Source organism: Sebastes umbrosus, chromosome 8 (assembly GCF_015220745.1).
Source record: "Sebastes umbrosus isolate fSebUmb1 chromosome 8, fSebUmb1.pri, whole genome shotgun sequence".
Classification (NCBI taxonomy): domain Eukaryota; kingdom Metazoa; phylum Chordata; class Actinopteri; order Perciformes; family Sebastidae; genus Sebastes; species Sebastes umbrosus.
The window spans coordinates 12,342,750-12,356,194 of record NC_051276.1 but is presented as its reverse complement, the minus strand read 5'-3'; the positions used below and the strand labels follow the sequence as shown (position 1 = coordinate 12,356,194).

Sequence of the window (13,445 nt, the reverse complement as noted above, 5' to 3'; positions counted from 1 at the left end):
ATCTCATCATCTCTTATATATCAATTTTTAAAACGATGGAAAACCTTGACATGGCCACGTTCCCACTTGGTTCCCTTACATTTTAGAATAGCATGCTGGATGGTGAGTGATAGACTGAACAAGCAATATTTTTCAGACATAGTGGAGTGTACTGTACGTGTACTGAATTCGTCTTTTAGCCTGGAATTAAATTCAGCTGTTTGAGTCTACATCTCTGCTGTTTGAAAAATATCCAAAAAGTTTTTCATTCTTAATGAGCAGGATAGTCCCACACCTTAAGAGCCAGACCTTAGACTCCACTCATTTATGATGTATTGCATTTTGATTCCATGGTTACTGGGAGTTATTTGCATAAGGCAATATCTTGATTAGAATGGTTACATGGTGTGAATTATTGACGTTTCTCTCTAATAACCTTGTTTACATGGACTTATTTAATCATGCGACCGTAACCACAACCCTGAAATATGTTTTTAACTTTGTAAATACCGCATAACATCTACATTCAAGGTTGCTGTTTCTTGTAACCTGCACAGGATGAAAAGGCCAAAATTAACATGAGAAAAGGGTTGACATACCAAAGGCTGAAGTGACTCCTTGGTTTCATAACAGGGTTTTTCATACGTTTATCATGACCTTACTCCAATCAAGTAAGGGGCATCAGAAGAAGATATTAAATGTAACATATTTTTTTTCTATACTGACATTATTACCTTAATTAAGACTTAATAGAGTCATAGAGTTGACCTACAAACATAAAACATCCCTGTAGCACTCTATTATAGGTGTACATTTAAACATACAAATGTGCAGCATGCGATTCATCATTATTACAGTCTTATTCACTGAAATATTTACTTTAACATTTGACATTAAGAGCAAAATTTGCTTTGTCTGTGTGTGTAGAATCATGCCTGTTGTAGTCAATGTGTTTATTATATTCTCATAAACACAGAGACAGGGGGCCTGGTAAATCACATAACGATAGATCACTGAATAAACTCTTCTCCTTATCCCCCCACTCTCCCTCTGTTTTATTCTGTTGCGCCAAGGACCTATCAATACATTTTAATTAATGTCATCCTTCAAGCTTTTCTTCTGTGTGTGAGTGTGTGTCTGTAGGTATGTGCAAAGTTGAACTAAAAAAGAGACGGGTGAATGTCATGCACCGCATCTGCAGGAAACATACTGACAGGCAGATAGAGAAGGGAAAGCATGTAACTTTTATAGCATTTCAGCATGAAAGGGTTTGGCCGATTGCATACTTACTACTAATATCTGCAGGCCTGTATTGTCCATCAGCTTCATAACCAAAGGAGAAACAAAAACTAGACTCCCAAGCTGAAGCACATGCAAGCATGGCATTGGTCATTTGGACGTCAGATTCTTGTTACAAATTGTAGCACAGCAATGTGAGCAAGTCCCCTACAGAGCATTGTCATGGAAATTACCTGTAAGCACTCAAACATACACAAAATAATGAACAAAACACTATTGGGTTTAAAGTAAAACAATTATATTGTATTACAAATAGGAGAGACCACGAATCGCATCCTAGTGACATTGATGCTATTGATGATTTGGATGACGATGATATTGATATTGAGGATGTTGTTGATGTTGATTAGGATATTCATGATGATGATATTTATGACGTTGTTGATGTTGTTAATGATGATGATGATGACCAAAAAAAAAAAAGAAACGCTTCTATACACCCTGTGCATTGCTTCTGTGCACTGCCTGTCGGCACCTGTGTCCGATTGGACTTGCAGCTGTTGTTGACAATTGATTGTAGTGTATTTTTATAGCACTCTGAGACAAAGAAACCACACGATTAGCACCTGTGCTGCTTATACACCATTCTGCTCTATATCTGATGTGCAATAAGCTCTACTTTGTCCTATAGCTCATGATACATTAAGTACAGTACTTGCCTTTGTCTAAAATATGGATGATACTTATGCCCTCTCTCTGACCTTAGCCTTTGCATCCTGTTCCTAAGGTTGACACACAGTATAATCCCACAAACACACATACACATAAGAAATGAGTAAACAAGAACCATAAGCTAATCACGAGCTGTGACTATGAGAATTCTTCCCTACACATGTATTTGCAAATACATACAAAGTAACATAATACTTGAATAAATGATAAACTTAAATGCTTAATGTCAATTTACTTTTACAGTAAAATATGTGCATTTATCCTTTTACTCATTTTCTGTCTTAATGTATGCCTTTTATTTATTTCTGTCTTTCTTCTTCTACAGATCAGCAACCGCTACATTTATGATACTGTGTTGCTGCTGGCCAACACCTTCCACAGAAAGCTGGAGGATAGGAAGTGGCACAGCATGGCCAGTCTGAGCTGCATCAGGAAGACCTCCAAACCGTGGCAGGGAGGCAAGAGCATGCTGGATACTATCAAAAAGGTATGGGAGTGCAGAGGAAACACACACACATTCCCCCTCCAGTCCTGCAGTGTATACTTTAAGAATGACAGTGTTTGCTTTAGAGGATGGCATTAGGATTGGGATCCCGCGGGAGCAGGCACTTATAACTTTAACTATAACTGTAGTGATAACTAGAAGGATGGAGTCAACAGGTGAAGTTGTAAAGAAGATTAAAGCAGGTCATGAATCTCTCAGCGGCTGCACAGTCCCGCTCTGAGCTGGTGTCTCTATATCAGCAGAACTCCCTTAAAAAAAACAAGGAAATAACAGCGCGGCTCTAATTACCGATCAAATGTACCGATAACATTAGATTCACCATCTTTTCTGAATCTGTCCAAGCATCTCCTGTAATTCGGCAAACACATAATCCACCAAAGAACACGTGTTTAAGTATTATTTTACCGTGTGTCTTCCTGATTTTAGCAGCTTTTCTCTCATCAACTTCTCAAAGAACTTCATCTGAATTTATTATTATAATATTATTATTTTGTGGGTTTTTGTTTTGGAACCTCTTGTCGTCTTCTGTGCTGCAATACAACTCTCCACCTCAACTGTTACTGTTTTACAAATAAAAGCCTTATTAAATGCTGTTTAATAAGTGGTATCAGAACCAGAGATACTTTATTTATCCCGGGGTATATTACATTTGTTCCATTATATATATATATTTTTTATTCTAAAATAATTTATATCAAATAATTTATTTATATAAAAATAATAAATAATTTATAACAAAAATAGAAATAAGAATACAGATTGAATGTAAATATGTGTGCATTATCAAAACATAATGCAAATATAAAATTAACTATCAAAGAAATCACATAAACTTAAGTAAAGGGGACATCAGATTACTTCATTTTTTTTAATGAATACATTTTTACATTTAAACATTTTTAATTAATAAAAAAATAATTTTAAGTTCCATGTTCTGTCATTTATTATTGCATTACTTTTCCTGATGTTTTAGATTTTTGACTTGGTATTGTTTCAGTATCTGTATCGAGATATTTAGTCAGGGTATTGTATCGAAGTCAGAATTTTGGTATTGTGACAACACTATTTGGCACACACACACACACACACACACGCAGGCACAGAGGTAAAGTCCTGTTCCCAGAGGCAGGCATCCTCAGTTCTCGCTATGTACCCCCAAATCTAGAGCATGAGCTGATTTAAAAAGGCAGGCTTATATTTTAAACAGCTGTGCTCAATTGTCAACATTCTGCCTGTTATGTATTTCCTCACATTGTCAGCCTTGTTTAATTGGAGATTGTTGTGGATGATAATAAAACCCAGTTACTGCACCGATTAATTCCATGAACAGAGACTCACAGGCACGGAGTGAACATCTCTCTCAATTCTGTTCTATAATAACCTCAGATTGACAAAATTCAACTCAGATATAACTTAAAATTATATTACATAAACTAATCCAACAGTATAATTCATTTTCACAGTTCATATATTGTGTTCCTAAACATTTTATATGGTTTTAAAAAAAAAAAGTTATCAGACCACGGCATTGCTAAACCAGCATACACTGTGTAAAGAAATATGTGACAATGAGTCTTATTTTAAAACTAAAAGAAACCGTATAAGCGATCAGTGCAATCTGATTTACACTATACAACCATTCCCTGATAAACTGAATATTTGTTGTTAATATCTCAATCACCCAAAGTCACGTGACTTTAATCTCCATTTGTGGACTGTCCATCTGTTTCATCAGCCTCCCGCGGTGCTCCACCGCTGTGTGATGCTTGTAGGTGAGTGAGTGCCAGTTTGAAAATGGTTTCAAAAAAAAGAAAAACAAGCTATTCTAAAAAGTGTCCTCAATCTACTGTATCTGCCAAACATATACTCACAGAAAAGATCTTTGTGTGAGTGTGGAGCTGAGTCTTGATTACTACAGTTGAAAAAGCAACTATGCATATTCTCATCCCCTAACCCATTTACAACGTGCAAGTTCAATTTCAGATTGCTTCCTATTTTTAGATGTCTCATGTGTTTTGGCGGTGGGGAAAAAAGAAACATATTTTCTAGCACTTTTCATTTAGGGAGCATGTATTTGCATTTCAAGACATTGTGCTCATTACGTGGAATTTTGGAGACCAGGCGCTATTGTTCCTTGGCTGAGATACTAGTTGAAACAGCAAGACGCAGTCACTGCTAAATTCATTGTCATCACTTGGTATAACTAAAATCCCCTCCAGGGATGGACAATGACATGGAGGAGGCTTTAAATAAGTCTGGCATTCTTGTATTGTTCTTATCACATGGAAATCCAATTTTTGTTCATTACTTCGACTGAAAGTTTCCAACTTCCTGTCTGAGCTCAGGAGACTTCATGACCCAAGTGCTCATGAATTCAAATGATCGCATACCTTAAAAAAAAAAGCACATGCATCAATCAGCAAGTTTTGCTCAGTTCCTGAACAGTTGACTTTTGGGAGATAGAGGATTTCATCCTGCAGCTGTGATTTTATGAATCTCTGCATTTCACCTTGAGTTCAGTCTGGGGTTTGGCAACACTTTCATCACTGTTAAATCCAATTGGATCAATGCCCTCTGTTTTGATATCAATAAAAAACTACTCCAGGGATGGCAGTTTGACTGAATGATGAAGCCAAGTGAAATGCTAATTTAGGATTAGTGTCTGACAATAATAAATGCGGCGCAATGGCTTTCATATCTATCTCTGCATTTCACCTTGAGATCGGGCTGGGGTTTGGCAACACTTTCATCAGCAGCCCCGGCTGTTAAACCAACCCTGATGGCTGTCTCAACAGAGCTGTGTTAAAGAGCCCTAAGCAGTAATAGAGTTGAGTTCAGCAGCCTGGCATCAGTTCCATTTTACAGTCTATCAGCAGTGTGCTTTACTCACTGTGCGTGCCTGTGTGTTTAATCAGCATTTTGGTATGTGGGGCCATTATGGTAATGATAAATACTCATTTGGGGCTGTTGATGAGGAGCTCTATTGATGTTGCTGTTTGGTGTTCATTGACAAATTCACAGTGGAAAATGCAGCAGGTGAAACTGCTGTTACACTCAAGTGTGTGTTGTGTTTGAGCTGTCGGTAGACTACATGTCACTACCCTGTCATTTTGCTGCTATATCCACCTTTTGAGTGTCCACATGTACACAGGTATTTTTGTAAATGGTGTTTTTCATCCTTCGTTCTCAAAAAATCCCATCCACACATGCACGGTTTTAAAAATAGCTCTGTCCAGACAAAAATGCAAAAACACAATTGAAACGCTGTCAAGGCCAGTGGGCCGGTTGGGACACACACACACACACACACACACACACACACACACACACATATACGCACACACACACCAGCGACGTGGTCTGTGTTGTGGGAGTGTTAAATTGGATAAGTAGCAGTGACCTCCGTAGTGCATTGATGTATCTCTTTCTCAATATAGAGTAAGAATAGCTTTACGTTTATGTGTAAACATGTAAAAAGTCCTGTTACCAAGGTTATTTGGCCACGTCCGACATACATGAGTATATTTATGCCGCCGTTGCACAGCATGTCGCCTCATTAGTGACGCCTCACAAAGGAGATAACGGTGCACACTCTGACATTACAAGCCATAATCCCTCTCTGTATTCACTGTCTATACATCAACACTTTTGTTTCTGAAAATCTTCACCCTGGCCGGAGTTTCACAAAAGCTCCATTTTGAGTGACCTAAAACACCGTTTGGGCGCGGACAAAAGGCCAAAACGCATCCAAAAATACCTGTGTACGTGTGGACAAGGCCTCAGTGACTCAAGCAGTTGAGGTTTAGGACTCATGTTTAAATTGTATTGATCGCTCTTTATGGCACAGTAAGTCCTGCGATGCAGCCCAAGATCTTCAGCCAGAGCCCATGAGGCTGTTTCAAAGTCCAAGCTTAAGATAAGTTAATACATTTTTTATTGTCTCAAAAGGGAACTCTTCCAGATTTATTATCGCTTTTATTATAAAACAGACTTCTCCACTTTCATCTTATTTTTAAGAAGCTTTTAAACATCAAAAAACACTTTTCAATTCTTCCTTCTTTCTTATTTATTCCTCTAATTTTTATTCAGTCTCATGAGCCCGCTGGCGTGTTCTTTGTATCAGGTGCAATTAAAAGAAAGATAATTGTTGTTCCAATACAGAGCTGCCAACATTAATTAAGTGAATAATTATGAAAGGCAGTGAACAGTATCCGAGCGGGTTTCACCCCTGCCCAGATTGCAAGGAAGCAAATAAACTTGTACTTTATTGGAGCGGGGGGGCTGTCAGCATGTGATCGACCCAGGGGAATAAAATAATTAAATATGGTAACAGCATACTGGTGTGTCAGTGTAGATTAATAAACCAACTGGCACATTGACATCATTTATGAACTATATCATTGATATACTCGTAAAGTAGATACTAATGCAACCATCCCCCCTCTCTTATTTCTATACACATCTGCAACACATGTGCACTAAGGCTGCATTCACACCAGGTCGGGCATTGTAGCTATTTGCTGCAGGGTTGTGCGGCGGTGTGGTGAGTCACTTTAATGGCCCATTAACTGCGACGATTAACTTCTTTTGTCCCCTCTTGGCTGGGTTGTACAGCTCTGGATCGTCGGTTACGTAATTGTCCACCGCAGCGTGATGTCGGTTTGCATCTCTAAAAAGTTCTACTTTTCCGTCGCATGCTGCTGCATTTTTGTTTCCTCCATGCCCAAATGTACTCCCTCCATTCAAAATGAATGGAAAGACTTGCGTTTTCGCCACACCGCCAGATCTAATGTGAATGCAGCCTAAGACACATGTACACATACAAACATACATCCACATGCATGTGTGTTTAAGAACATAACACAGAGATGTACCCACACAGATATATCTGAATAAATATACTGATTTGAAGGTGTTACACATGAGGCTAAGATGCAACTTTAAATCCTATGAAAACATGTAATTAGCTGATATACGGGGTGTGGGTGTCTATGCAAGTGTCCAATTGATTAGGCATAAACACATTATGCACGTGTATATTTATGCGTGCATGCTTGCATCATAGCTCAAACCAACCCACATGAATCCATGTTTCATAAACACCGGAGCAACCACACACACACACACACACACACACATACACATACACATACACATACACAGAGTATGAATCATATTAAGGAGTATAACACCTCTCCTTCCCTGAAGCACAGTGTCACTTGCACTGACAGGTCACACTACCACAGAGGCAGGGCAAAGGTTGGGGACCGACACTGTGTGTGTGTTGCGTATATGTGAGTAAGTCTACCTTTCCGCACAGGACATTTTACGCCCCAAGTGCAAATTCCAACACGCACTATTTTTCATCAGCCAAGTACTTATTACACACACCTCTGCGTTATGTCGACTGCTCACTTTTTAACAACATTGCAACAAATCTTTAGTGTGATTTTTCCACCGAGGGCCAAACATATTCCCCAAAACCTTTCTTGTCTTGGACACGCAAATAGTATGCACACATGTGCACACGTGCAAAATCACACATATTTTAGTCTATAGCAACCAAAAACTGATGAGATATAATCATTTCATTAGGGACGGGCAGAAGATTCATGTCTCTGCTTCACTGTGAGCAGTTATCAATGGTGATATTTAGTAAAGATAAAAATGTAATTTAATGTCAACTTTTACATGGAGAATTATTGATGAGATCTATTATATGTAACCATTGATGAGAACTGGCATGATTATAGTGATATAAATCATGACGACAATAACGACTGTGATGACCACTAGCCAGTGATCAATTTTACCAAACAACAGTAACAGTAAAATAAATCAATAATCAAATAAAATGGTTCCATCTTGTCCTTGCAGTTCGGAGTGAGCGGCCTCACCAGTTTCCTGGAGTTCACTGACAACGGCAGCAACCCCAACATCTTCTTTGAAATCCTGGGAACAAGTTATGGAGAAGACAGGGGACGAGGAGTCAGTAGGGTAAGTAGTTAAAACAGAGCCCCTGTGTGTGGAGTGCTACTGTGGGCGAAGGCGGAATAATTTCTGCTCTAACGCTTGGAGTGGATTTACATAATTCCTGGATTTGCAGGGGAATTTCACTGCACCTGCTCTCTACATTATTTTCATCTCATATTTATTCAGGCAGTTCTTTCCTTGTGGCTGTCACCCCTGTGTAGCAGAGTACAGCCCTGCTACCTTTCTGTATTTACTTATGGATTTTTCTGGATTTTCTCTAAACCTTTTTATAATTGTAGTATAACAAATGCAAAGAAGCAGTTAAAGTGTCTTTACATTTGTATCTCTTTGAAGTCACAGTCGCTTTTCCTGTGTTTGGTTGCATGTTTATTTTTTTTATGTTTTGAGTGCAGCATCAGCCCAACAACTCACCTCCCCTTCAATAAAGCCTGGTGTTAATTGGATTAATTAGAAGCATTTTCAAGTGGTATTTGGTAATGATGCCACATGCATAATGAATTTTATCAGGCCTTCTGAAAAACATCCCTTCCCCTCACGGGCACGCACACACATATTCGTAACACTGTTTGTTTATTGATTCTGTGTGTTTTAATGTATGTGTGCATATGCAGGCATGGGTACATATGTGTCTGCAGTTTTTGTATAAATATATTCAGTTACTCTTAATGACAGTCATCTGTCATTATATTTATTATGTTTATATTGTTGGACACAGATCATGACATACTCTTATTGTATGCTTTTAAATGTATGTTTGGATAAGCATACTTAATATATCAATGTATTTTTGACAAAGGAACGTATAGACAGTTTTAGTTTTCGGCTGGACCGCAGGCCAGCCCTACAAACGCAAAAGTCTGTCACTGAGTGACTGACAGAGTGATGAAGTCGGCCGTGGCTCTGTCAAAATGAAATGGCGGGGAACAGTCCTTTATGCAAATGAGCCCGTCCAGCGCAACGCATCCGGCTCACAAAACTTGGACCAAGCTGTCAAACTAGGCAATCTAGTTTTAAAATTAACGAGATTAAGCTGTGGCATTGCCTATTTCTCGCTTAAAATGTTTTCAGAAGTAGATTTTGGTAGATTGTTTAGACAGAATAACAGAAAGTTTACGAGCAGGCCGCCATGTTGTTTCCTGTTTGAAACGGCAAGCAGAAAACCAGGGACCGATCAGATGCATTCTACGATACGGTACATCACCGCTTCAAGGGCCAGTTGAGTGGAGCAGCGCGTCCCCTAGTGTCCTCGCCAGACCTGGTCGACATGTAGTGCTGGATTTAACATGATATTACATGACCACTGACTATTTTTATACCAATTTAGCCACAAATGCACAGACTGACCGTATACGGTCCAGCCATATACTTGTTTTCACCGAGTCTTGTTTAAACATTCCTGATGCGCTGGGATCAGACAAGGCCCTACTGATGTCGCTGACTACTCAATTGGCCTCATGCACAAACATTTTTTTATACTTGTCTTAACTTTATCTTTCCTTTTTTTTGTACCTTTTGAAAACAGTAAGGTTAATATAATGAGACCCACACTTGCAATTTAAAATCCCTCATAAGATTCTACTGGACATAGACATTACACACACACACACACACACACACACACACACACACACACATACAGTGTGTGTACTCTGTCCTCCCTACCGGAGAGATCTCTTTACAGATAACAGTTGAGATGGTGAGCTGTGATTATGGATAATGTGGTGAGACACCAACATAACGCAGCATGCTACCACAGACAAAATTAATCTTTAAAGCACAGCATAATTACATTTAGGCACAATTCCCTAATCAGAGAGCATAATTACTTCTGAGGGAATTAAGGCACTTGTTATACAGTATTCCTGCCACAGTCTCCCTTAATACTCTGAACATTTGTTGGTCTGTCTTTGGGATTCAATTAAATTCATACATGGAATCAAATGACTAAAGAGAGGCTCATATTCCTCTCAGAGTGCCTGCATATTAACTCTCTTGTAGCTGAATCGTGCCGTACTGAATGTTGTAGCACTCTTAAATGGTGTTCATACAGAGCATCTAGCGAGCAATAAAAGATTGGCAGATATATGTCAGGGTGGAGAAAAGGTTAGTGAAAATGGCTCTGACCACCACCAAGTAGAAAAGCCCAGTATGTGTTGATGAAAGGAAATTAAAACCCTGGGATGGCAGTAGAAAATTTCATTCCATTATATGCGTTCATATGTGTAACTGACAAGAACTGTTGTGTATATGAAATTATTTCTTCTAGACCTCAATGTAAACTGATTATTATGTAAAGCAACCCCGTCTCTCTCACCCTGGGTTAACGTCTTTCTTTATGTAATGATGGCAAGAGTGACAATACTTAATTCTCAGGTCAATTATACTGTGAGAATCACCACTGTCAAGGGAAGATAGGTTTTTATTATAATGCATTCAAATATCCCCATCCGATAGTGTTTCCTCTCTACATACCATCCCAATCATTTGACATGATGAAAAAAGAAAAAAAAATGGAAATATCCTTTTATAGTTTATTATTTAGGAAAATGGAATTAACCTTGGTGTGTCTGTTCTGCTCAAAGCAGCTTTTCTTCTCAATCAGAACAGACAAAAGCATAAAATACCACTAGGACCACAGTAAATGGAGCCAATGAATACAATTTTTACTCAGTGTTACCTGAACACATCTGCCAACATACGGAATAGATTATAACTAGGGCTGTCAATCGATTCAAATATTTAATCGTGATTACTCGCAAATTAATCACACATTTTTTATCTGTTCAAAATGTACCTTAAGGGGAGATTTGTCAAGTATTTAATACTCTTATCAACAAGGGAGTGGGCAAATATGCTTGCTTTATGCAAATATATGTATATATTTAATAGTGGTAATCAATTAACAACACAAAACAATGACAGATATTGTCCAGAAACCCTCACAGGTACTGCATTTAGCATAAAAAATATCCTCAGATCATAACATGGCAAACTGCAGCCCAACAGGCAACAACAGCTGTCAGTGTGTCAGTGTGCTGACTTGACTATGACTTGCCCCAATCTGCATGTGATTATCATAAAGTGGGGCATGTCTGTAAAGGGGAGACTCGTGGGTACCCATAGAACCCATTTTCATTCACATATCTTGAGGTCAGAGGTCAAGGGACCCCTTTGAAAATTTAGCGCAGGTTTGGAGCGTTATTTAGCCTGCATTGCGACAAGCTGGTATGACATGGTCCGTACTAATCTAATCCTTAGGTTTTCTAGTTTCATATGATGCCAGTATCTTCACTCTAGCTTTAAAACTGAGCCCGCTACAAAAGCAATTGCAGGTTGCGTTAATGCGTTAAAGAAATTAGTGGTGTTAAAACAAATTTGCATTAACACGTTATTATCGCGTTAACTTTGACAGCCCTAGTTATATCTATTTGTAAAAGCCTGGTGTATCACAGATAATTAGATTAACTAGTACTTTGTGAATCAGCTTGCAATCACATTTAGTTTAAGCAGCAGCAGCAGCAAACATTTGAATTAATAACATGGATTGAAACTGGGGTGGTGGTGATGTATTTCACGTTGCTATGCAATGTTTGTTTTTTTACAATAGCAGCCACTGGTGTAGGCAGCTGTCAGAAATACATTTCTCAATTCAGTTTAGAAATGTTAATAATGGCAGAGTAACATCAGCCACCAAAAGAAAGAACAGGCAGTCATTTCTTTTCTTCAATTCTACAGATTGCAGGCAAAGTTTCTCAATTTGATATATTGGGTAGCAGTTGTATTTCAATCAAACACAGACAAGGGATAATCATTTTAGCAACTACCGTATTAACTTCATCATACATCTCCTTGTCGGAATTCTCTTGGAAATATCCCTTAATTTAAGTGTTCTGTTCAGTATTACAACATTTTAACGTTTTCCATGTATTTAACATTCCCTTCGGTCTCATGTTAGAAGGCTTATCTGTTAAATATTTGATCCTTAGCATTTGCAAGCCTTCCTTGAAGCAACCTTCGTTCTATTATTTAGCCTTTGCCCTGCGGTAATTTTATGCGTTAACAGTTGGGGACACTGACAATGAATTTCCCTAGAAGAAGCATGTCTAACCCCTTGAACCAAATTAAATAAATTAACACTGGTTGTTTTTTCTGAATAAATTATAGATCATTTCTCTCTCTCTCTCTCTCTCTCTCTCTCTCTCTCTCTCTCTCTCTCTCTCTCTCTCTCTCTCTCTCTCTCTCTCTCTCCGCCCACACCATGTGCATTAACTTTCATAACATATGAAGTGAAATGTATTTCTCTTGTACCCGACTGCTTTCAGGACACTGATGTGTCTTGTAAAAAGTATGGATAATGGGTGCAAACCCATGTATTTTATAAAGGCGAGCCATTCAGCATCTGCAATAAAGATTCTGAATTATAGACAACAGGCCCCAATGAGCCCAACTACATTGCAACCACTGGTACAGTATATTGAGATATTAAGTGAGTGTGTGTCTGCCTGCTCACACCATTACATCGTATATGAAGACTCCCTTAATTATGGTATTAACTCTACATTCTGTTGAGAATACCACTTAACCTGATCTTTCATTCCAATCCTCCCTCACTGTTCAGTCTTTTTTCTCATCCCTGCTGAGAGTCTCACTAATGACAGACACACAGTCTAGCAATTTTTTTGTTTTCCTGTCGTACCTTAATTAAGTTATTCGTCTGAGGACCTCTCTCTATCTCCCCAACTCCCTTCCCTCTTCATCTTTTCAGTTCCTTTCCCTCCCTCATCCTGCCTGCCATTTTATGAATCTCCCCAATGCTGCTGTCACCTTTTTCAATCCGCAATCCTTTGTCATGACATTTATCCCCATCATACTTCTCACATATGCATACAGTTGTCAAGTGATAATGATAATAGCAGACACCTCCGATCGTCATAATTATTAATGCGACGCTGTGGTAAAATTGGCTTTCTGCTCCATTACCCTCAGTGGCTATACA

General features: G+C 38.6%; 1 protein-coding gene across 6 annotated transcripts in view; it reads left to right on the top strand.

The window, feature by feature from the left end:
• The window catches only part of grid2 (glutamate receptor, ionotropic, delta 2), a 560,240-nt gene that overhangs the window by 377,566 nt on the left and 169,229 nt on the right, over positions 1-13,445 (top strand). For all 6 annotated transcript variants that reach the window (XR_005207895.1, XR_005207896.1, XM_037778044.1 and 3 more), the window contains 2 exons: positions 2,276-2,437; positions 8,333-8,452. Coding sequence is in view for 4 of the 6 variants with exons in the window: in XM_037778044.1 (XP_037633972.1) it covers positions 2,276-2,437; positions 8,333-8,452 (282 nt within the window). In the remaining 2 variants the exon portion in view is untranslated. The remainder of the gene's footprint in view (positions 1-2,275; positions 2,438-8,332; positions 8,453-13,445) is intronic.